The sequence below is a fragment of the Lacerta agilis genome, chromosome 16 (assembly GCF_009819535.1).
Source record: "Lacerta agilis isolate rLacAgi1 chromosome 16, rLacAgi1.pri, whole genome shotgun sequence".
Taxonomy (NCBI): Eukaryota; Metazoa; Chordata; class Lepidosauria; order Squamata; family Lacertidae; genus Lacerta; species Lacerta agilis.
In genome coordinates this window covers 23,065,997-23,090,584 of record NC_046327.1, presented here as the reverse complement: position 1 = coordinate 23,090,584, position 24,588 = coordinate 23,065,997, and the positions used below count along the sequence as shown (strand labels likewise).

Genomic DNA, 24,588 nt, shown 5'->3' with positions numbered 1-24,588 from the left:
CCCAGTGTAAACCCTGTGGGGTTACTTATACCCTGAGATTTAATGCCTTAGGTCACTTTTCTCACAATTCCCTGCCAGGTATCCTAACATGATATCAGATTCACAAAATATGCACACAAATAATGTCAAATATCCTCCTACTGGCATTGATCATATTATGGCCTGGACTCTGAAATATTCATTTCTGCTACTTAGTAAGTGGTCTGCAGTCAAGATGGTTACTTATGCATGGAACTGTCAGTCCTCAGGAAGCTATAAATAGTACAGAGCATCATGACCCCCTCTGCAAAACTGGTTATTGTTAGCACACTGGCCTTATTTCTTGATCTCTCATCATACATATTTAAACCTTACACTCCTTCCTTAAAGTCTCATGATATATGAAATATTTTTAAAGTCTCCAGGATGGGGACCCTAAGCAACAGTTCTGCCTGCCAAGGAACTGTAGCTGCCTCATCCAAAGGTGGCTCCAGTTTCTGTGGAAGACCTTTTTATTCTATGGTTTGTTTAATGTTGCATCTTCTAGCTCCATCCAACTAGATTTCTTCATTTAAAAATCATTAAAAGGTAGAATGTCAGTGTGCTGGTTTATGATATGATCCTTCCAATAGAAGTGTTGAACTTTAATTATAAGATAGGTCAGTATTTAGTGGCTCAATTTTGAACCAGTCCCAGTGTGTTACTTAGGACTTAGTCAGAGGTGCCCTTTCATTTAGTGTGCCCCAGAAAGTAATTAGTTCTGTTGTCAATAAATTGCCTTTCTTAACAGATTAAAGTCATAGCAGAACATAGTTATTATTTGGGCAATTGAATTTGCCCATTATTACTTTCCAGTGTAGTTTTTATTTTATTTTATTTTATTTTTAAAAACCCTCTCTCATTGCTGTCATCATAGGAGATTTTTATTGTTCTCTTGATCTCTAGACTAGCTGTTAAATATTGTTCTAATGACTCAGCGTCTGTATGCCTAAGTTTTTTTAAAAAATGTACAGAGCATTCTGTCCAGAAATTTTATTTCAAGGAAACAATGGAATCTTTAACCTTTTGTGCTGTACTACTCTTTTATTTCAGAAACTATCATTCACCACTAATTTCTTCATTAGCTAGACCATTTCTTTCTATATTATCTTTATTTCCAGCCCAGGGAACAAGACAGATTTACCTTGAGTCACACAGGGCCAAGGTTGCCAAAGGCTCTGTGGCCTACCATCGTCTGCTCAGCTCAGCTCCTATTGCTTCATACTATGGCCACCCTGAATGTCCCCTGGCCCATGAGTCACCTAGCCCCTCTGCCCTTGACAGGAGATTTCCTTGGTGGAAGTAAACCACTAATTGCAGATGGGGAGGGGACCCAGGATAACTCTGCCTGATTGACCACCTCATCAGATGTCTTCTAAAGGTTGTATAGTTACTTATCTCCTTGGTTCAGAGGTTGCCTAACTCAATCCCCTCCAACATTTCTCTGGTGAAAATAGGCTCATCCTAAGGAAAAGCGGGACGTTCTGGGATCAAATCAGAAACCGAGATGGGTTCTGTAAATTTGGAGCTGTCCCTAGAAAATACGGACACTTGGAAGGTCTGCTATGTGTGACTATATTTTTTTTTATCAACCACAGTATCAGCTTTTGGCCACAAATTACAAATCTGAGCCAAGATCAGAGTTGGCCCTTTTGGGAAGTGTGGGGAGTGGGTCAGCGCAAAACAAATCCTTTCTAGTATGTTCTCCAAAAAATATCAAGCCATCTATATGTTGCAGTAGTGCAGTGGCAGGAAAGACAGACAAAAGCACATCTAATTCTGTGTTGACAGTTCACAATTTATGACCCACCAAGCTGAATGCAGCTATGTATTGTGTCCTCCCAAGTGCTTGACAAACCCATGTTTTTGCAATCCCAGGAGCAGGGAACAAAACCAGAAGGTGGGCTGCCATACACAGTTTGCTGGTGGGCTGCATTCAGCTAAAACCATTCTGTTTCTGCCCAGGTGTTCCATGAACCTGCTCTGTCTCTGTTGTTTTTGGAATATATGCTGCAGTTTTACCACTAATGGTATGAATAAGGCAGCAAAGGTCCCACACTGGAAACCTAGTTCTTGTCTAATGGAGAGACAAGAACACTTAAATATGACACTTCTGGTTTTTGAAACTGGCTGCTGTTTGAAGAGAGTTTATGTGCCTCTTTGCCAAGTCCTTAACATGACAGGCCCCATTTGGAGTGACAAATAGATTATTGGAAAATGCATCTGCACTTTTATCTATTAAGTACAGTGAGAGGGAGCTGTAAATCTGGTATTGTGCTGCTCTTGGAGAAGGCATCTACTAACATCCAACTGTATACGATAGTGCAGATCAACACTCTACAGTATCACAACAAGATTATATTTCAGTATAATTCAAATGCCCCAACAGAAATAGTTGTTTTGTTTGTTTATCTGCTATGATCAGCCTTTTTACAATTTTAGCATTAGCGTTCAAAGAAGGTGTCAGTACCTTGATTTTTCAGAACAAAACTTGGTATTTGCTTTCACTGCCAGGGGCTATGGCTTCTATACCCAAGCCCAAACCTGAAGTGTGTGTTCTCCAATCCAGGATTCCTGAGCTCAGTGTCTGGAGCTAGGGGCTTCCCCCACCCCACTTTTTATCCATTTAAAAAAAGGTATGTAATTACCAGGCATCTAAGGGCTAAACTAAATGTGACATTGTGTGATTGCAATTAATGGGACTATTTAAAAAAAAAATAACAGGGAGGGGCTAAGATTGAGATTGTGGTGCAGGGGGAGGGGGAGGGGTGTCTAACCCTTTCCCTTCCGTGCAAAGATCCTAATGACCCAGGAGGAAAGTTTCTATTTTCACCATTGCAGCTTGCTTTCTAGGATAATAGTAATTTGGGACAGAGCAAATTTCATAGGGATGTCAGTGTGGGGAAAATAATTAGCCTCCTCCTTGCACACTGTGAATTTGATTGTGGTTCACCACCCGCATCCCCAACTATGGCTTCAGTTTAATTTATTAATATTATCGCCCAGCTGTGAGTGCTGAAGGCCACTCCCTGCAAGGCCCTTTCCACCTGGCCTAGGGGGCGGGACCCAGACTCACCCAGCTCTACTAAAGAGACGCCTGGTGAGACTGGAGGGACATCGCTATGCCTGACAACAGATCCTAACTATTGGATTCTTTTGCCCCATCTTTTTGTGCCTGCCAAACAGCCGTGTCATGTTTATGATAATATTTTATTGTCTTGTTAATTATGCTGTTTTAAATGTGTATTTTATATTTGACTTTACTTAGCAATTTTTCTTTTTTGAAATGTTTAAGTTTTTTGTTAACTTTGTTTGTGATAAATATGTATTCTGTAGTTGACCTCCTTTGGAATGTTTTATTCTGGAATTTTTAACATAATATTTTAGTTTTCTGTTAATTATGTTGCTTTGACTGTATACTCTATATTTGACTTTCTTCAGAAATGCTTGATTCTGGATTGTTTTATTGATGTTTTAATATGCACTTTGAGATTTTTCTTAAAAATATAAAGCAGAAAAGAAATGAAATGAATAATAATAACAATTTTTATCATTATTACTATTATTATTATTATCATTATTATTATTACATAGACACATCCTTTGCATCACACATTTAACATCACATCTAGTTTGGCAACCAAACTAAGAATGTGAGATGAGCCCTGCTGGATCAGGCCAAAGACCCACCTGGTCCAGTGTCCTGTTCTCACAATGGTAAACCAATGTAAGAACAAATCTCCCCACTTTTGATTCTGAGCAACTGCATACTGCCTCCGATTGTGGGGGGGGGGAGGAGGCTGTAATAGAGCAACTTTCTTTCAAAGAACAGTGTGGTTGTAAAAGGTTTCTCTACAATATAGACATGGGCTATCTTTTAGGCTGCTACTTTTCTTTAAAATAAAAAGGTTTGCTTCATTATTCCTCCCTAAGATTTTATCACCATATGTTTTATAATTAAAATAACCATAAACAACATAGCAAGTTATGGAAATATCCCATTGCATCAATCACTGTCCACCAGCTCAATGGTCTTTAAAAAAATTGCATGCCAGTCCATCAGCTTGGCTGGCATCCACCATCCCAAAAGTGCACATAAAGCTGCTCAGGTACCCTAACGAGAGCTTGCGTTGGCTCCTTGCAAAGGTAAGAGAGGCTCTTATAAAGCATGCCTACCACAGAAGTCAGGTAGAAGGAGAGAATCAAGCCTGCACCTATTCTGAAGTGCCTCCCCAGTAAATCAACACAACTGCCCAAGGCTTATGATGGTTCCCTCACACTCCATTATTTACACAAAACTTCTTGATTCCATTGGTAGTAGAGAACTACATGTGATTAGTTCTTTGAATCTTTTTAGCTATGGCAATCGGTGCTATAAAATGCAGCCACTGAAGCTGCAATTTAAAAGTGAGATCAATGTGGTCTCCACATTTGAACCTCTATGCTAAATAAAGAGTCCCATTGTACACTAAAATGAAGCGAACCCCCAGTGCTCCCTCTCAGATGCTCCCAAACTCCATTCTGTTCCATCCCCTACATTCTCTTTTCTTTTCCTATTCTTGGCTCTTTCAACCCAATATACTTTGAAGGCTATGGTCATAGGACAGTTGTTTGGTGGTCATTGCTGTTGTGGTGAGAGTAAATGGAAATAGAAGGAATTTAATATTTTAAACACTGAAAACAAAAAAGATTTGATGTAAAAGAAAACACCCATAAACTTGGTTATTTCTCATTCCCTCTTTTGTTTTTCTTCTACCCTCTCCTCCACCTTTCACTTTCACATTACACTTTCAATTTGACACAAAAGGAATTTAGCTATTTTGGATCATCATCCAAAAATAGGTCATAAAAGGCAGGTCAAATAAGGTGGTCTAACTAAATGATAAATGGCCCTTTCCTCGCTTCTTTGGCATCAATCCCAGAGGGGTTGAAGGGAGCAGAGCACTATCTGTTAGTTAAACTTTTTTCTTCTCCTTTCATCATGACTAGAATGAAGAAGAGATAAGGTGTGGGGGGAGAACAGCTGTGATGATATGGAATGAACCTGTTTTTGAAAGCCATGAAAGAAATAAAAAAGCATTCACTCTAGGCAAGTGGTATAAATTGTTTTACCAACACATACAAGTTTTACCAACGCATACAAGCCTATTCTGTGAAAATCATGTTTTGCTTTGATGTAGTCTACCACACGGCAGGACTTTATTTTTTTTAATTTTTTTATTTGTCTTATTCATAAAAATATTTATATAGCGCTGTATCATGAAAAAGTGCTACTCTCTGGACCCAACCTTGAAGATACAAACAGAAACACTGTAATAGAGTGCCTCCAATGCCCAACTCACTATGTCGTTCTAGGAGGATACCATGGTCAATGGTCTCAAAAGCTGCTGAGATATCAAGCAGAAATAAGAGGATCACACTGCCCCTGTCCCTCACACAATAAATGTCATCCATTAGGGCAACCAAGGTTGATTCAGTTCCAAAGTCAGGTCTGGACCAATATTGTAGTAGATCTAAATAATCAGTCTCTTCTGGGAATACCTGCAGTTGCTCCACAACCACCCTCTTCACCAACTCTGCAAAGAAAGGGGTGCTGGCGACCAGTCTATAGTTGTTACACTCCATTGTGTCTAGGGTGGGCTTTTTGAGGAGTGGATGCACCACTGCCTCTTTAAAGGCAGTGGGCACCACTCCATTATGCAAGGATGCATTTACCACACCCTTGGCCCATTCAGTTGTTCCCCCCACCCAACTAACTTTAATAAGCCAGGATGAACAAGAATTTATGGAGCAGGTGGTCAAGCACATCACTGTAAGTATCCTGTCCACATCCTCAGGCCACATCAACTGGAAATGATCTCAGAACACTGGGCTCAATGTTAAATCAGGCACTTCAGCTGATACTGTCACTGTGGAGCCAAGCAACTTTATCCTTGAAGTGTTTAGCCATCCACTTGCAGCCAGTTGCTGTGTTCTCCAGAGGTTTGCACACACACACATCTCACCTGGTCAGGAGTAACCAACTTCCAAACCACATGGAACAGCTCCATCAAACAGCTCCCTGAGAATGCAATGGAAGCAGAGGAGCAGGGTCTCTTTGCTGCACTCACCACCACCACATGGTAGGCCTGATTATAACTCTGAACACATGCTTGGTTGACTCCTAAGAAAGATATATGCCACTTACACTCCAACCCTCTTCAAACCTGCTTCATTGACCATAACTCCTTGGTGTACCAAGCAGCAAACTGGACAGTGCTGGGAAAGGGTACTCAGAATTAATGACCCTACAAGTCTCACCATTCCGTAGTGAAACTATGGCATCAACAGGATCATCTGCTTTATCCACTGGGAAATCTCCCAGAGCAGCCAGGAATCAGTCAGATTCCATCAGTCTCCAAGGGTGGACCACCCTAATTGGTCCTCCACCCTTGCAGGGGAGAATTGTCACTGCAAGTCCAAACCTCACCAAAAAGTGATCTGACCATGATTCACCTCACCTATTTCGAGACCACCCAACTGAGTGGCTGTATGGAAAAAGAGACAAAGACTAGGTGCCTGCCACATGTTAGTGACACCTCAGTTCAGTTCTCCGGATGACATCATGTAGAAGTTTGACAGCATGGGGAATAGAAAAGAACCCTATGGGACCCCAAGGCATAACTGCCATGGATTCCCCAGCACCGTCTTCTAAAATTGGTGATCAAGATAGGAGTGAAAGGACTGCAAAACTGTACCCTCCAACATTCAGCTTGGACCACCTAAGCAGAAAGACACCATTGTCAATAGTACTGAAAGCCACCAAGAGGTCCAAGAGAATGAACAGAGCTGTACTCTCCCCAATCAGCAAAGGTCATTCCACTGGCCTGAAACCCAAGTGAAATGGATCTCAATCAGTTTCTTGAAAGAGTGCCTGGAGCTGGCCAGCAACCTTTCACATATGTTTTCCATGTAAGCGATTATCAAATTGGAAGAAAAGGATAAGATGGACTTGTCATATTTGTAAGCCATCTTGAACAGGTGGGAAGGGTGGGGAGACATACTTTAAAAAATCAAATGACACAATCTCCCCCAAGCACTGCCAACTAAGAAATTATACAGTTTGGCGTTTTAAGAGAGGAGAGGGATAGCATGTTACTTCTTCAACTGTACATAAGCACAGAGAAAGTTTTGCCTTATAATATTAGAAATCAGAGATAGAAATGGAGAGAGATAATTGGATTTCATCAGCATATTGATGACAGCGAACTCCAAAATGACCTCTCACAGCAGCTTCACATAGATATTAAACAGCATGTGGGGTAAGATCAAACTTTTGTGGCACCTTGCAGGACAGCTCCTACAGGGTGGAATAATTCTCCCCAAGCATACTTCTCTGTATCCTTGACAGGTAGGAATGGAAGCATTGCAACATGCTATCTCCAACGCTGCCAAGCCGCAGAGAAGGACGCTATAGTTCATGGTATCAAAGAAGAATCAGCATTGCAAGGTTGTACTCTCTCTTCGCCAGATCCCGCTCTTATTGCTGGTGAACATAATCCACCAATACGACCAAGGCAGTAACATTCTAATATGGAGCCAGAAACCAGATTCAGATGTACTTCCAGAAATAGTTTAAACATGGGTACCTCTCCACCATATTTTATAATAAAATGGATTCATGTAGCTTCTCTTTCATTCCCCTGCCTTCCTTTACCATTCCTTTTAAATGTTTGTTATTTCACAGCCTTTGCTGGTTGTCTAGGTAGCTTCCTGCTTGATAAACTCCAGCAGTTCTAGATTTGCTTTACTCTATAGTTTGCAGGGGGTTTTCCCCCGCATCTGAACATGACTTCTGCGTCACCAGTTACAAGGATACACATGAATTGTTTACATTTGCTTCCTAGATATCATATTACTAAACATAATGCAAAATATATTATGGTTATTCTGATAAATGTTATTTGTATTACTCATGTAGGTTTACATATAGAAAGTAGTATAAATTTCGCCCATGATACAATGTTATGTCAGTATCTGGTCACCAGAGGTGGATGGCATTCACCTAGAAGTCCTTAGAGATCCTGTCTACTCAGAAGTAATCCCTATTTAATTCAGTGGAGTGTACTAAAATATGAAATTATTGATCTTTTTACCCAAATAGCACAATTTCTCACTAAAACCAGCCTCCTTCAAATATTTTTTAATTGAAGATGATAAAAATCAACACCAAAATTTCCCAAAAAGGGGAAGGGGGTCCAGAAAATTAATAACAAAAGCAACTACCCCCAGTTATGTTGCTTTGTAGTATTCACACACATTATCTCAGCATGCCTTACAATAATTAATCCACAGAGCACATGTTGCTATATGAGAGGGCAAATGCATTTCAGCCAGGTGCAGTGCCCTCACTGTACTTCAGTTTAAACTGAAGTTGTGAATGAAATATTGTAGGTGACTGGGTCCTCCTCATAAAGCCCATAGAAGGTAATACAACATGACTGACATCCAGCCATTCCTCCCCCTCTGTGGTTTGATATGACATTTTTCAAGGGGACTTTGCTCCCAGCTTTATGCCAACTCCTCTTTCTCTGTGCATTTAGGTATGTGTATTATGGTGGGTGCTGGGGTCATGGCTTCTAGGTGCTCCTTTTGGCCCCTCTATATTTTTTGGGGAAGGGGCCGGGCTCACCTGATGTCCCAAAAGCGTGGAGCTTTGGGAAGGAGGCAGGAGGGCTCCAGCATCCTGTCAGAAGCCTGGCACCTCCTTCCCAAAGCCCGGGAAGCTTCTGCCTGGCTTAGGGAGGTGTGGTGCCCCAACGGAGTCCAAGAGCCCTGTTGCCACCTTCCCAAAGCCTGCCTCCAGCTCCTCCTGATGACACATGTGCAATGTATATAGCATGTGCAGATTGGGGGGTGGGGTGGGTTTGCACATGTGCCCATCAAGCTGTGTGTGGGAATTATCCCTCCATGTGTGGTGCTGTCAGGAGGGGGTTGTGCAAATGCTGTGCGTTGTGCAGAATGGAAATATTTAGGTGCAATGTTCTATCCATGGATGCAGCTTGCAGAGGGGAAATTCAAGAGGGCGAGGGAGCATGGGTCCGCTGTGGGGAGCGGAGCGCATTTCTTGCGTGCGGATGCCTGCCTGCAGAAGGGATTTGTGCTGCAGAGCTGTTGTGGAAAATGCCTATGTGGTTGTGTTGACAGGTGTGCAAAGGAGGGGTGCAGAAGCTAAAGGTATCTGTCTATATGGCCTTTCCAAAGGCCAGGTTGTGCAGTCAGCTGGGGCCTGTAAAAAGCCAGGCCGGGAGCCACCTTAAGTTGAGGCTGCATAGGCCTTGTGGTGCATGTGATTGTGATTCAGATTCTATTCAGTTGAACCTCTGGTTACAAAGTTGACATTTTTTCAGAAATGCCCCCCTAGTGAGCCTTCTTTTGTTCACTTTTTATTTCGAGGCAGTGCACACCTATGTTTGTGGAACTGCAAACCTTTCCAGTCATGTGTTATTCCAGTCAAATCCCACATATGAATGTGGGGAAAGATGATGGTGTGTAGCCTGATGTAAATTAATTTGTAGCCTGGGGGGATTACCACGGCATGGACTGTCCCTGAGAACCGTAGACTGTCCCCGGGACAGGTGAGGGTGCTGATCCCTTATTTTCAAATCCGAAACTTGACAGCTATGGCGGAAGCTGCACATATTTATGATAACCTTCTGCACGTATTCAAACATATGATTCCCCTACCTACACTCTGAAGTGATGCAGTGCAGGAAAAAAACATGAGACTATACTGACTAGATCATTGTGTGGATTGGCTCAGCCACTCATCCAAGAAGGCTACTGAACGTAGCACAGCAAGTGATAGCAATAGTGTGTTAGGGAAAGAGAGATTTTTCAAATCTTCAAATGCTCTTTCTTGAAGAACTAAGTGACCTGGTTTGTCAGTCTGAACAGTCTCTAAAGGCATACCCACAAAGCAGTTATGCCATTTGGAATTGTGTGTTGTACAGTTCACATCTGATCCCGCTGAAGTGAAATATTCTCATATAGTACCTTTTTGCTAGGTCGCTTAGCACTCTCATCCACTCATTTCTGGGCACTGCTAATGCAAAGTGACTCTCCAACCAGCTGCAGTCAGAGTTGCCTGTGGATTTGTCAATCTGCCCTCTGTGCCTTATTGGAGAGGCGAGCAAAGGTGTCAATTTCAGTGCCACTTTGTCCTCTCAAAGTGATAGCGACCAAGCTGAAGTCAGCACAGCAGAGCAGAGAAAATGCATCTGCAGGTAATTAGTAACAATCAAGGGCTGCTCAGGAAATGCTGACTACAGCAGTAATGAGCTGGGCACATGTCATTGGCTTGCAAATCGAGAGCACGCTTATGAACCGTGGCAGCAGGCAGTAAGAGCGAGGTTTTTTTTAACTTAATATTTAATGTGGCATAAAAACGATGGAGAGAAATCAACTAGTTCTCTAATCAGATGTTCAGCCAGTGGTCCATAACCACAAGCAAGTTGGTGGATGAAGCAGTATAGAAAAGTGTCATCAAAATTTCCTTTTACCATAATTTAGGCCCATTTTTATGGACATGCTGATGTGAATGCCAATGTCTAAACAGTACTCCCCCCCACCCCCCATTCAAATGATATTACTACAGATCAGATCTGCAAATCTGCTAGGAAATGCAAACCTCAGACTGACACCACAGCTGCACTGAGGATCTTTTACATTATTATTTCTCGATGCTGCTTTCCTACTTCAGCCAAAGGCTTGAAAACAAGAACAATGAAACACTGTGGCCATAATTCTCTTATCTGCATGGTTCTCAGCCTATTTTGCATTGATTAAACTATTTTATGAGTTGGCTTAAGAACTCAGGACTCACAATACAAACTAGACGTAGGTCAGTTTGTGAATGGAAGCCAAGCTCTGTCCCTAGACATTCTCATAAAAACTGCTGAAGCTTGAACTGCAGATCTCAGCCCTATCAAAAGAACCAGATTAGTTTTCTTGGCCACAATAAAACCCATTTCTCAAACTCTCTTCATTCCAGAATATGGGGGCTTTTAAGCATTTTGCACATTAATATCCTGCTGGGTGTTGAATCGTGGAGCACTAAGGAATTCAGCGGTTTTATTTTCATGAAACAGAACTACTTCCTCTATTCAGTCAATGACTTCTGGTGCCATTTACAATTCTTTCTTTTTTAAAGCACAACACTACTTTTGGGTCTCCCATACAAAATGAAGATGTTATAACATACAGGTTTGTGATTTTTGAAAGATACAGTATTCTTGCTAGCCTTGCTAACTCCAAATAGCCCAAGATAGGAAATTTCAGATTTTCACGAAGTTTGGTTCTGTTATACATCTAAAGCAGAGTTGGCTTACTTGTGCTCAGTGCTATTTTTTTCTTTACTCTTTTTTCTTTTTACTAGAATCTCCATAGTCAAACAATATGTTTTAAATTTACAAATAAGGATGCAAACTCAAGCTCTCTTAAAAGTTAAGGCATAACTAAAGGTGTACTAAGTGACCCTGAGGATCTTGTCATTTAACAACTCTGAAAATGCCTTGCACATTCAGACTAGGGCTTCTGTGCATACTACAAAGCATATTCAAAGCACACATACACCCAATAATTCTGGGCACTGTAGTTTACCCCTCACAGAATTACAATTCCCAGCAACCTTAACAAACAGTAGTGCCAATAATTCATTGCAAGAAAGGTACCTACCACCAGGCACTAGAGTTCAACGAAAATAAGAGGTAGAAAGAAAAAAGGGGATAGGTAGGGCTTTCCTGTCTGGCAAGCTTATGGAAGGAGAAAGAGAATGGGGAAAGTAGGGGTGGGGTGGGGAGCGAAGACAAAGGAATAATAGAAGGGGAAAGGCAAGAATGAAGCAACCAGGACAGCACTGAAGGGAAGAGAGCACAGCAGAGTAGAAGTGGGGGGCAGGGGAAGAAAATGGAGTGGTTGTAATAGAGAGGAAGTGGACTGCAGTCCCCACAAACCTGGTGTGAGTGCTCTTCTAACTCACCAGTTGAAGACAATTGCACTAGATGATTGTGCACAACCCACTACATAGAAGAGAATTACGGTACAACTTTTCCTCTTAACAGTGCAATTTGGTGCACACTTACCTGAGGATTACATCTGAGTAAATATTCATATCATTCAACAATATGTGCTTAAAGGAAATAAAAGCAATTTAGCACTTTCTGTATATTGGTGCTTGCTTGCTTGCTTGCTTGCTTGCTTGCTTGCTTGCTTGCTTATTAGCTTTCCAAGCTAAATATTTTCCATCTAACTGAAGGCTTTCTATGCCACTAACTATTATTATTATTATTATTATTATTATTATTATTATTATTATTATTATTTAAAAGGATGAGTAATTTTCTTCCTTCCTTCCTTCCTTTCTTTCTTCCCAGGCTGGGGGTAGATGTCTCCCTTTTAACTGACTCTTTTTTGTGACCCAGACAATTCTAATCAGTTGATTTTTTTTCATAATGTGCATGGTCTTAAATAAATCATATGCAAATGAGCACTGACAGATTTTTATTCCCCTCTAGGAAAGGTGGCAACCCTAATTTATTTGCCCTTTTCGAGGCTTCTTTTTATTTCTAGTATATTTTTAAGGTAGTGTTATAACCAAGAGTAGCTCACTAACATAAGCAACAGCATAATATGTTGAATATTGATTTACATTCATTTAATAATAATACTAAGGTAATTATGTTTTTTCTTGATCTTAACCATAAAAGATGCTCACTGAACTGTGGCACATTGAGACAAAAACACTTTTCAGAGTAGTATTAGTATTGCTGCAATGTTTATTTCGCTGTTAATAGAGAGCTTGGGGTGGCTGAATACCTTTCAGTTTAGGAGTGCAATGGGGCCACCCAAAAATAGGGTAATGATTTCTACATACCCAGAGGCTTACTAAATCTTGCCTTCCTCTACTGTTCCTGCTCCCTTTTCCTCTTCCAGCTTTCTTTTCCCTCTTAATCTTCTGCCGTCATTCACCTGTAGCATCCTATCTTCCAGTCTAGCTTTCCTTAAACTCCATTTCCTTTACCACTTCCTCTGCTAAAATATCTCCCTGCCCAGCCCTTCCCAGATCAAAGCAGCTCAGCCAATGATTGCCAGAGGCCCTTCTGTGCCAACTTCATTTTGACTGGCAAGCAGCTAGTCAGTTAATGCCAGAGGCACTACTGACCATACAACTGCTCCATTATAGACAGACAGCTGAGCCAACCACTGCTAGAGGTGGTCACAGACACGGAGAGCCATCATTGTCACCACCAACAGCAAAGAATCTCTTCATGCATTTAGGGATGGGGGAAGAAATTCAATTCAGTTCATATTTAAAGGTGAAACTATCAAATCCACACTTTCTTTCAAAATAAATAGGAAAACTAAAATATAGCCATCCTTCAAAATCCACACTTATCTGAATTTTGCACTGCAGTTCTCCAGCCAAACATTGTTTACCAAAATCCATATATTAGCGGGAAATGTGCATAAAAATTTATATTGTAGTGAAAATAACATACAAAAATGCAGTATATTCAGGGGAAATGCTTGCAAAAATGTGTTTTTTAAGGAGAAATTCACACTAAAATACTGAAATTTCATGAGGATTAAAAAAACAAAAAACAAAAACCCCACAAATTGCTGCAGAAATGTGGAGGACTGAATTTAAAATTAGAAAAATGAGAAACTAAAATAACCAAAATGGGAAGATCTTTTCATTCCTATGTACATTATCATATAAATAACGATGATAACAATTTAGTCTACAAATGTCAGTTAGTCACTGTTGGAACCACTAAAACAACTTTGTTTTTCTAACTACATGCGAGTTGAGGGAGGGGGAGGGGGAGGGGCCCACCCATTTGTTATCTGGCAATGAGCCACTTCCTTTGTTTCCTTAATGGCCTATTACTTCACTAGGAAGCTAGTCTGGCTATTCCAGGAATAGATTTTAACATTTGCTGGATCCAGAGATTTGAAGGCTCTTGGCATATAGCCTACCCCCCCAAAAAACTCATAGCAAACAAAAATAATAACAAACAAACAAAAAAGCCAAATACAAACAGAATTAAGGTGTCATGAGTCAGAAAGGGGTGGGGGGGGGGAGAGAGAAAAGCAGTGGTGTGGAGAAATGCATAATTTATTCTGGACTTTGTATAGCATAAAGGCTTGTGATTACTTAAGACTTATTGTTTGCCCCTTCTCAATCAATCAAGTCTTTCTTAACATTTCAGCTAATCAATGTGCCAGTTACATTGTGTCCATTTCTCTATAAAGTAATCACTAGTCTCCAATTCTACATAGTATCCAAATACAAACCTATTTGACCCCAAAGGGATTTCAAGCATCCCTTTAAAAATAAACTCAATCTGATCACACTAAATGTGGACCACAAGTAAGAAAGAAAAGGTGTATTTCCATGCCCAGAGCTGTTTCTAGCTCATTATCTGCCTGGGACAGGCAACTATGCTCCCCTCCCACAACTCACCCCCATGGTCCTCATTGCTCATGCACTGAAATAAACCAGCATAAAACATAGCTAATTAAATCCTCATCTTCTTCATCTATTCTGGACTTCCAGCATAAAAGCAAAGCAAATCTTTGCTTCTTGTACTGTATGTATTTAGGTGAGATGTAGGATGAAAAGGACAGAGGCATTTCTCATATAAGTCTCCAAAAGCCATTCATCTATACAAACTGCAGGCCTGAAACCCTTGAACTCAATATCTAGTGTAATTTATTTATTTATAAAATAATTTGTTGATTGATTTTCTACAACAGGTATTCAAATACTGGGGTGTGTGTGTGTGTGTGTGTGTGTAAGTTTAAACATGCTATAGATGTAGGAACTAGAAATGAAACAGTAGCTAATCATCAGCATAATCCAATAAACCAAGCATCAACATAATCATGTAATGCTCTTGAGAACAGGAAAGTCTTCAACTATTGGCAAAAGCTGAACAGGTCATTTGATATTGTGAGTGCAAAGGAGAAGCCCTCACCCAGTGCCAGATTTATGTATAGGTTAAGTAGGCTGAAGCCTAGGGCCTCTAAATCTAGGGGGCCTCCCCAGCCTGCCCACCCCCCAGCGACAGTCTCCCCTCCCCCAAAATTGCAAACCCAAGACTTCATTCATGTGAGGGCAGGGCAATTCGGGCCCAGCAACTGTGAGACTCAGGACCAGCCAGTGGGGCCCAATTTGAAACTCTAGGGCCCAACTTGGGAAAAAAAATGTGGGGCCCTAGTTCACAGCCAAAATCTGCAGAATCTTAGAGATATTAATCTGTGTGCTAGGTCATTTTCATAAGGTCAGCAAAGCCCTTCAGAAATCAGACCTGTTATTGAGTTCTTGTGCAAGTTTGTATAGTTCACTTCTGGGTTTTTTAAAGAGAAGATTTTGACGAGCTTGAGAAACAAGCAAAAGCCACCTTGCCAAATGTTAACTACAAAACAAGGAGACAAAGAGTGAGGGAATGGCAAAGAAATGACAGAAGTGTACCTGATGCCTTAGATGCACTTGCTTCAAGAGATAAGTTTAGGATAAAATCCTTTATTCCTATATTAGATGCACTTGAAGCCAATTTAAAAAGAAGTACTGTGTACAGTGATGTTGCACAATTGTTTTCCCATTCTTGCTATTCTGATAGCATCTAAGCAAGAAATTCAGCAAGGTGTTGAACTGTTGATGGAAGCATACCCAGAAGATATTGACCTGAAACTTATTGATGAACTTTTGCACTTTCACCTGTACGTGAGACAAAGCCATGGGCTTACAGCAGAGCACTCTTTGTCTCATACAGACCTTTATCAAATTATATGCAAGGAAAAAATTCAGATGATCTTTCCTAATGTGGAAGCAATTTTGGGGCTATTTCTTAGCTTCATGGTCACTAACGGATCGAGAGAGAGGAGTTTTTCAAGGCCCAAAAGAATTAAAAATGAATTAAGGGCCATGATGTCTCAAGAGATGTTGTCCGCACTGAGCATTCTGTACATTGAAAGTGACAATCTTAGACAAACAAATTTTGATGAAGTTTTCTGATATCCTTTAGAGGACAAATTGTGAATTGCAGAGTTTTAAATACCCATCATCATCCTTGGCTTCATTCAATTTTGTTTATAACACTCTTCCATTTTCTTCTAGTCATGAAGGTGGGGGATTGGGAGGGGCCTCACAAGTGGAGTAGCATAGGGCTTCTCTTCATCTAAATCCGGCCCTGCCCTCACCCAAATTAACTGGGATGGTTTAGCTTCAAATTAGGCCAGAGTCAATTAAACCCACTGAAAAGAAGTGGAGTCCTTTTAGGTCTGCCTGAAAGAAAATTAGATGGCATCTCACCCTCGCCAAAATCCACTTCAAGCACCAAATCAAGGGAATACAGAGCAAGGCCTCTCCCATCAATCGTTCAAAGAGTAGAGTTGCCAAGCTCCAAAATAAGGACACCATAAAAAAATAGCTTATGTCTGAAAATTTGTAAGACTTTTTAGGCCATACTCCCTCTTGTAATGTTCACCATCATCATTTTAATACATTCAATAGACCAGTAATAATAGTAAAAACAAACACAATGTACACAGTACCAATTGAAGTCCCAAAAATTATCCTTCCACTGCCACTGGTAAAAATCTAGCCACTACCCATAGAATTTGATCTGCGAGAAAATATTTAATGTACCGGTAACACTGAGCTGACTTTCCTAGGAGTTTGGCCAATATGTATTTATGTTGCAGTTATGGTGCCTCTCACAAACAAATAATGGATCACTCCTTGAAATAATAACTATATGGCAAACCTATACTGGACACGGGCTGCTTAGGACCTTACATATCATAGGTATCACAGATATCAAACATCAAAACTAAGACAGTTTCAACAAGGAATGACAAAACCTCCTATTACATCACCACAAGCTCATCCCACTTGCCATTTCATACAGTATGTCCGTTAATAACATGCTCTTGGTAGATCATCTAGTTTTCCTTACCTGTCACAATAGGATATGATTGTGGACCTGGAACACTGGCTCCTATATCTGCTGAAGTAGGGCTTGTTAAATTAGCCTTCATATCATCTAATCCACCAGTTAGTGATGCCATGGCTGAGTATTCTGTTGACTGAGAGCAGAAAAAATGAGATAACTTATTGCATCTACTGAGTATTAAAAATCAGTGCCTAATGCATGATAAAACCAAGCTATAAAGGTGGATTCCTGTGAAAATTGTTATTATTTTACACAGTATTATTATTATTTGTTTCACATGTCATGTGGATAGCTTCTATCTATGATTAGATCATATGCTAACATGAGTTTTGTAAGCTTAAACTACCGTATGTAGCTTGCTAAGAATGTGCTGGACGACGACGACAGAAAACAAGTTTTCAGAGCGCATAAACAATTTGTTATGCATGTGTTACAGAATTAAGAAATTCCCTCATCAGAGGCAAAACTTGTAAAACATTTTGAGCATAATAAAACACTTTGGCACTTTGAGAACTTATGCACTTGGGGGACTGCTGAATTTGTGTTGGCCAACACAAGTTTAAAACATTAGTTTGGCGAAACTATGAAGATGTGACTCCATAAAATTCCTCTTGCTGCGGTAGAAAAATGGTTGCATGTCTAAACAAGGATTTAGCTCTGGCAGAACAACATTGGTGAAAAATAACATGCTTTACTGGTACATACAGTTAAGTACTGGCAATGTTGTTGTTCATCAGTGCTTTTTAGGGTTTCCTCTGCCATGGCTTTCATTACTATTAGGTTGCCACCTGAAGAGCTTCATAATACGGAAGATTGTGAGGCCATAAGAAAATGATGTATTGCATGCCTCAGGACATGAACAAAACTTTGTGTAATGTGTTAAATCAAAATTGCTTATTGCAGTTATGGTGCATCTCACCAATTCATAAGGTTCATAAATAAGGTACCATTCCTTGAAATAAGGAGCTGATGGTAAGCCTCCTGTCCAGTACCAAACTAATACCAGAATCACTGCAAAGAGTAGCAAGCCAGCAGTGTGCATGACTGTAACAAGTATCGGAAAAGGCTGTCCTGTCTGCCTGACCTTTTGCTTAATGGCATCTGTTAAATTAATTAGTAGCTGATAATTATTAATGTCATTGTCTTTCATTATGGATATTGTTTGTTATTATCTGTGGACTGTTTCTACTGCTTTGATTTGCTTTTACTGCTCCTTTCAAATATGGTTTGTGTCTCCTGCTCTTGGGTTTGTACTGCTATCATATTTTTACTTCATTAATTTTTAAATGACATGTGAGTTGCCTTAAATATAACTTTGTGGCAAAAAGGAACATTGAAATAAATAAATAACATAACATAACATAACATAACATAACATAACATAACATAACATAAGTTTGCAGTTAAATACTTGCACCCTTATCCTATAGTGCTAGCATGAAAGCAAGTGCCCTAAATTCAATAGGACATACAATCCATTCCTCCTATACATTGTTGCTTGGAAATGAATCTCACTCATTTCTGTGGCACATGCCATTAAGCAGGTAGGAACTAGGATTTCCCCTCAAGTCTCAACAAGTGTTCATAATATAGATTACTGGCTTGATACTAGCAGTTCAAAAGCATGTCAAAGTGCAAGTAGATAAATAGGTAACACTCCGGCGGGAAGGTATTTCCGTGTGCTGCTCTGGTTCGCCAGAAGCGGCTTAGTCATGCTGGCCACATGACCCAGAAGCTGTATGCCAGCTTCCTCAGCCAATAAAGTGAGATAAGCGCCACAACCCCAGAGTTGTCTGTGACTGGACCTAACAGTCAGGGGTCCCTTTACCTTTACCTTTACAACTAATGAGTCGCACTAGCAGAAGCCTGTGCAAGGATTTCTGCAAGCACAGTAGGGCTTTCCCCCTCCCTCCTCTTCCTGTGCCCCCTACCTTGAAATTGGCTCAGAACCCCCAGAGCAACACATGGGGGGAGGAGAGAGGGTCAGTGGTGAAGGAAGCCTCTTCTCTGCCCGGGGCGGCAGAGCGGAGGCACCCCTTGGGGGCAGGGCGTCACAACGCACGTTGGATGCACTGCGCATGCTCGGAATTTTAGTGCATCCAGGCCGGCACTGCTGCTCCCATGATGAGCCAGCAAGCGAGCAGCGGGTCGTGGGGCTGACCTGTCCATGCTGCTTTACAGACAGGCCAGCACTGCTGCTCCCACGGCTAGCCAGCGAGTGAGCGGTGCCTTGTGGGGCTACCCCATCCATCTGTAAAGAAGCATGGACAGGGTGCCGGGTGGTGGGGGAGTGGCAGGAGGAGCCAGGGAGTGTCACCCCCCACCCCTGGAACACGGGGCGGCCCACCCCCTACGCCCTGCCCTTCCTACGCTACTGGTGAGGGTAACATTCTCAACTGCCTGGGCTCTATGAACCAAACCAAACCTTGTGATCACCTGTGGCCCTTTTTTGTGAGCCTCCTCTGCAAGAGGTCTGGAGAATAGCAACATGAGAATGGGTTATTTCTATGGTGGCTCCCCACTTGTGGAATGCTCTCCCCAGGTAGGCTCGCCTGGTGCCTTTGTTACACATATTTAGCCACCAGGCAAAAACATTCCTCTTCTCCCAGGCCTTTGGCTAATTAAGCAATCTAAGGCCTTTTAAATTGGGGCAGGGGGGGGATTTTTTTTTCTGTTTTTATATCGCAAAGCACCCTGCGATCCTTGGATGAAGGGTGGTATAGAAATTTAATAAATAAAATAAATAATAATAGCATTCTGTCAGGCAAGCTGAATTGCTTTTGTGGACAGAACATTCACCTTAGCCCAATGTTCAATTCCTGCCTATAGTTTTTTCAGACACATCCACATCCAGGGATTTGAGAAACATCCCGGCATGATTCACAGATTCACAAAAGTCTCTTTAAACAGATAAGTCTTGCTTGTTTTGCATGCTTTCAAATGGGGGAGGGGAGAGAGAGAGAGAGAGAGAGAGAGAGAGAGAGAGAGAGAGAGAGAGAGAGAGAGAGAGATTATACCCTGGGGAAACCAGAACTACACATCAGCGATGCAATCACTGCTTCTTCTGCAATAGACATTTTGGGGAATGCCCATAGCTCCATAATAAGTAACAAACTTAAGTCCACCTCATGCTCTCAACAATTATTGATCTGTCAAAGCACTCATACAACTTTTTTAAAACAAACAAATAAATAAATAAATTACAAGATTACCCACTCTCCTGCACAACAATGCTTCACATTTCAAGGGCATTTGAATTGCTACATGTCAAAAACAGGATGCTGTGTAATGCAGCAGTGCTGAGCACCATGACATAATACCCAACAGGTTTCTGTGATATGGCAGAGGTCTCAGAGGCATCCTCTCTTTGTGTGGCAAAACTAGTGAGACAGGGTTGAGCCTTAGAGAATTGCTAGCCTGGCAAAACACAGTGACACTCTCAAGCTTCTCTCCAAAGTTGTCAGTAGTTGTCAAACCCAAATGTTCCAGAAATGTCTGCATTAATCCCTGAAGCTTCTTGTGTTGTGCTTCCTCACATTAATTGCTAAGAGGACTCTTCTGGCCAGTGGGCACAAGTGTAAAGTGCAACTTCATGGCCAGAGGATCTAGCCCCCTCACAACTTGACTGGCTTCTGACCTCCCTGGGCAAAAGAAGCTGGTCATTCCTGCTCAAGATCATAAGGCACAGCAATGTAACTGTGTCTTTGTGGCATAAACAACGTTCACAATATGGACTGTGTTTATCACTTGCCGTACCACTCAAGGAACATACACTATTGTTAAAATAATAGAAAAAATCACAATGGGGGAAAATAGGAGAAGAAGCAGAAATCATCACTATTATTTCTGTCACATTTATTTTCAGAATATGTAAATACAAATACACAAGCAAAAGTTTAAACTTCCTTCCTCAAAGCACCCATAGGGGTGTACAATTTAAAACACCAAAAGTTTGCAAAAATAGTTGCATACTATAAAAATAAATAAAATTTGATTTTATATGTAAATAATCCATCACTCCTAATGTTTCAATCTGAATATGGGGGAGATAAAAGGTGACTGAATCTCCACCCCTAGTGCTGGAAATCCAAAATGGCTACTCTTTAGATTGCTGATATTTCACCAGGTGCAGCCAACACAATAGTAATAGTGATAATAACCAACTCTTCACCCTAAGATCCAAGTGTGGGTTGCAACAATTAAAAAACAATGTTAAAACAGTTTAAAACAACTTAACAGTTTACCATGTCTTTGCAAACACCAGGACTGGAAACTTAAATCATTTTTGAAAGAAAACTGAAAATCTCAGAATGCTGAAATCTACAGACAAAACCACATTCTGTGGCTAATTTGTGCTGCTGTAAACTCGCAGCATACACACAACTGTGCATATATTTCCTTGTGCATCACCCTTTTTTCTTCTTCTTGCTACATATTTTATTTGTTCCCTGAGTTTCATTCTTCCACTCTCACCTCTTAATCCTTCTGCCAGATTCTCAGACCCCATTTTGTCGGCAAATTCTTTCCTGAGTTGCAATAATGTTGCCTCTTCTGCACACTCCACTATCAATTAACTTTGTCATATTCTGTCCTCAACACTATTTTATTGAACTGCCTCTCTGTCCTTAAAATAATGAGCCCCCTTGTGGCAGTGGACAGTCACATGTATAAGTTCAGGTAAACTATACAGTGATACCATGTTATTCCTGCATTGCATTGAGAAAAACTCTGTAAAACCTATTGACAGAAGAACAATGTAATAAGTTAAGAAAAGCTCTGCTGCACCAGGCAAATGGTCCATCTAATCCAAAGTTCCTATTCTAATAGTGGCCAACCATGTGCCTATGGGAAACCTGCGAGCAGAACAGCGCTCTCTGCACTTGTGAGTCCCAGAAGCTGATATTCAGAGGCACACTACCTCCAGCAATGCAGGTGGAACCATTACAGATATTTTTTTCTGAAAAGAAAAAAAAATGAACATGTGTACTCTGCAAGCAATAGTTTGTCAACTACTTTCAGGGTTGTTGTTGTTTTTTACAAATTAAGTGGTGTATACATTTTATGCAACAAATAAATAAAATATATACTGCCTTCAAGTCTCTGAAAAAATACCATTCTCCAGCTACACAGAGTCCATTTCAGGGACTATCTGTGCAGGAAAAAGAAGCATAAGCCTACCCAACTTCATGAATTGACCCAGAAGGGGAAGACTACCAAATAACCTAAGTTAGAAATCACTGAACACAATGTTCTTAGGTTTGACCTATATATCAGTTGCATAATATTGACAAGGTTTCTGATTTATTGTTGGTTTATTTCTGGGCCCAATTCAAAGCCCTGAATGACTGAGGCTCCAAATCTCCTTCCCTTCAGACACTCTCAGGTTCCACAACCCCCAGAAGTTCAGAGCAGCTGCCAGGGAGAGGGCATTCTCTGTGGCAGCCTCTAAGCTGTGGTATTCCCTCCCCACAAAGGGTCATGTGGAACCATCACAGCGCTGGTCAGCAATGTTTTGCTGCTTAAGGCAAAACAGAAAATGCTGCCCCCTACCACCTTCAAAGTCACCGCCACTGCTCAAGCCACCACCCCTGCCAGTGCCAAAACCACACCCACCCAACACAGCAGCCTCCCTTCCCCTTCCATCTTTGGGAGAAAAAAGGAGGCTGAAGAGTGAGTTATAGTAACAGAGGAGGAGGAACAAGTGATAAACAGCATGGCACACTCCTTGAGGCATGGATCTGCTACCCCTTCTAACTGTTCCCCAATCTGCCATCTGAGGCAACTGCCTCACTGAGCCCCATGGGCAGGTGAGCACTGCACTTTCTTTATGTAGTTTGCATCGTATTCAGAAGATACAACTCTTTATCCTGACCTTTGACACCAGATAGATAGATAGATAGATAGATAGATAGATAGATAGATAGATATGGTTGTAGTTTGTTTTAAACTGATTTAAATATTGCATTTTAAATTGCTGTAACCTGCCCTGGGACTTTACAGTGAAGGATAGGTAAGAAATTGAATTATTAATAATATTTCTCAGCAAGAAGAGTAATGTTTCCTACTCAGTCCTTTAGTCACAGTCACACTCAATGAAGCTTGAACTGAAATCTTTCTCTACACTTCTTAAGTCTGCAGCTCTATTCAACCTTATTTCTTCCTCAGCTCCCCTGCATGCATACCTTGATCATCCCTAGCTATTATTGCATTCAGCATCCAACTGATTTTGCCAAAAGGCTTACATTTTCTTCTTCTTTTCTTCCAGTTCCCCCCACCCCCTCTTCAAATAACCAAAGATTATATGATGGAACTAATCATTGCATTTTATCTGTAAATGCACACCATCTTTTTGCTGGGACTAAAGCAACAACACTTGTAATTGGTTACCTGAACAAAATAGACAAAAAGGCAACCTGTTCTTCCCTTACTGATTCCTTCTGAAGTAACTCTCCAAAGATTTATTTTCCCCCTCAGGCTTTACTTACTTACTTTCTCCTCCAGTCAGTTAGTGTAAACTTATACTCAGAATGTCTTTGTTTGCCAGGAGTAATAAACCTTAAGTCTTAACAGACTATTTATTTTTGCACTCTGGGTGGCGCCATGGGTTAAACCACAGAGCCTAGGCTTGCTGATCAGAAGGTCGGTGGTTCGAATCCCTGTGACAGGGTGAGCTCCCGTTGCTCGGTCCCAGCTCCTGCCCACCTAGCAGTTCGAAAGCACGTCAAATGTGCAAGTAGATAAATAGGTACTGCTCCGGCGCGAAGGTACCGGTAAACGGCGTTTCTGTGCGCTGCTCTGATTCGCCAGAAGCAGCTTTGTCATGCTGGCCACATGACCCAGAAGCTGTACACCGGCTCCCTCGGCCAGTAACGCGAGATGAGCACCACAACCCCAGAGTCGGACATGACTGGACCTAATGGTCAGGGGTTCCTTTTCCTTTACCTTACAATATATATACCAATCTCCAACACTTTCCATTACTAGCTGTAGTCGAACAGGTTTTGTGATGTTTTTATAGAATTTCAAAAACCTACAAATCTTGTTTGGCCAGTGGTGACAATGGGACAAAAGCAATGTGTACATTCCTCCCCATTGAGGAAACCACCTCTTCTCATTATCCAGGAGAGAAGGGGTGTGGCAAATTCTCTCTCTCTCTCTCTCTCTCTCTCTCTCTCTCTCTCTCTCACACACACACACACACACACGTGTAAAAGGGGAACAGTACTATTTTTGTACAACTTTTACTTTCAGTTGCTCCTCAAGCCAGGCATCCCCAAACTGCGGCCCTCCAGATGTTTTGGCCTACAACTCCCATGATCCCTAGCTAACAGGACCAGTGATCAGGGATGATGGGAACTGTAGTCCAAAACATCTGGAGAGCCAAAGTTTGAGGATGCCTGTCTTAAGCCCTGGCTGATTATTTTGGTATTTTACTCATGAATTCACCTCAAAACTGCTGACATGCATACACAATGAATTTTTAAAATAAGTTATGGCCTTAGTAAAGCTAATGCATGAAATATGGTGTGGTTTTATGTGCATTCTTGTGGCTTTATTCTATATTGGCTGT

General features: G+C 41.2%; 1 protein-coding gene across 7 annotated transcripts in view; it reads right to left on the bottom strand.

The window, feature by feature from the left end:
* PAX5 (paired box 5) overlaps positions 1-24,588 on the bottom strand; it is a 220,220-nt gene that overhangs the window by 85,014 nt on the left and 110,618 nt on the right. For 6 of the 7 annotated variants that reach the window (XM_033173036.1, XM_033173039.1, XM_033173038.1 and 3 more), the window contains one exon: positions 17,022-17,151. In XM_033173036.1, coding sequence (XP_033028927.1) covers positions 17,022-17,151 — 130 coding nt within the window. Of the gene's footprint in view, positions 1-15,313; positions 15,782-17,021; positions 17,152-24,588 lie in introns of those variants that run through there. The other variant, XM_033173042.1, reaches the window with a different exon arrangement.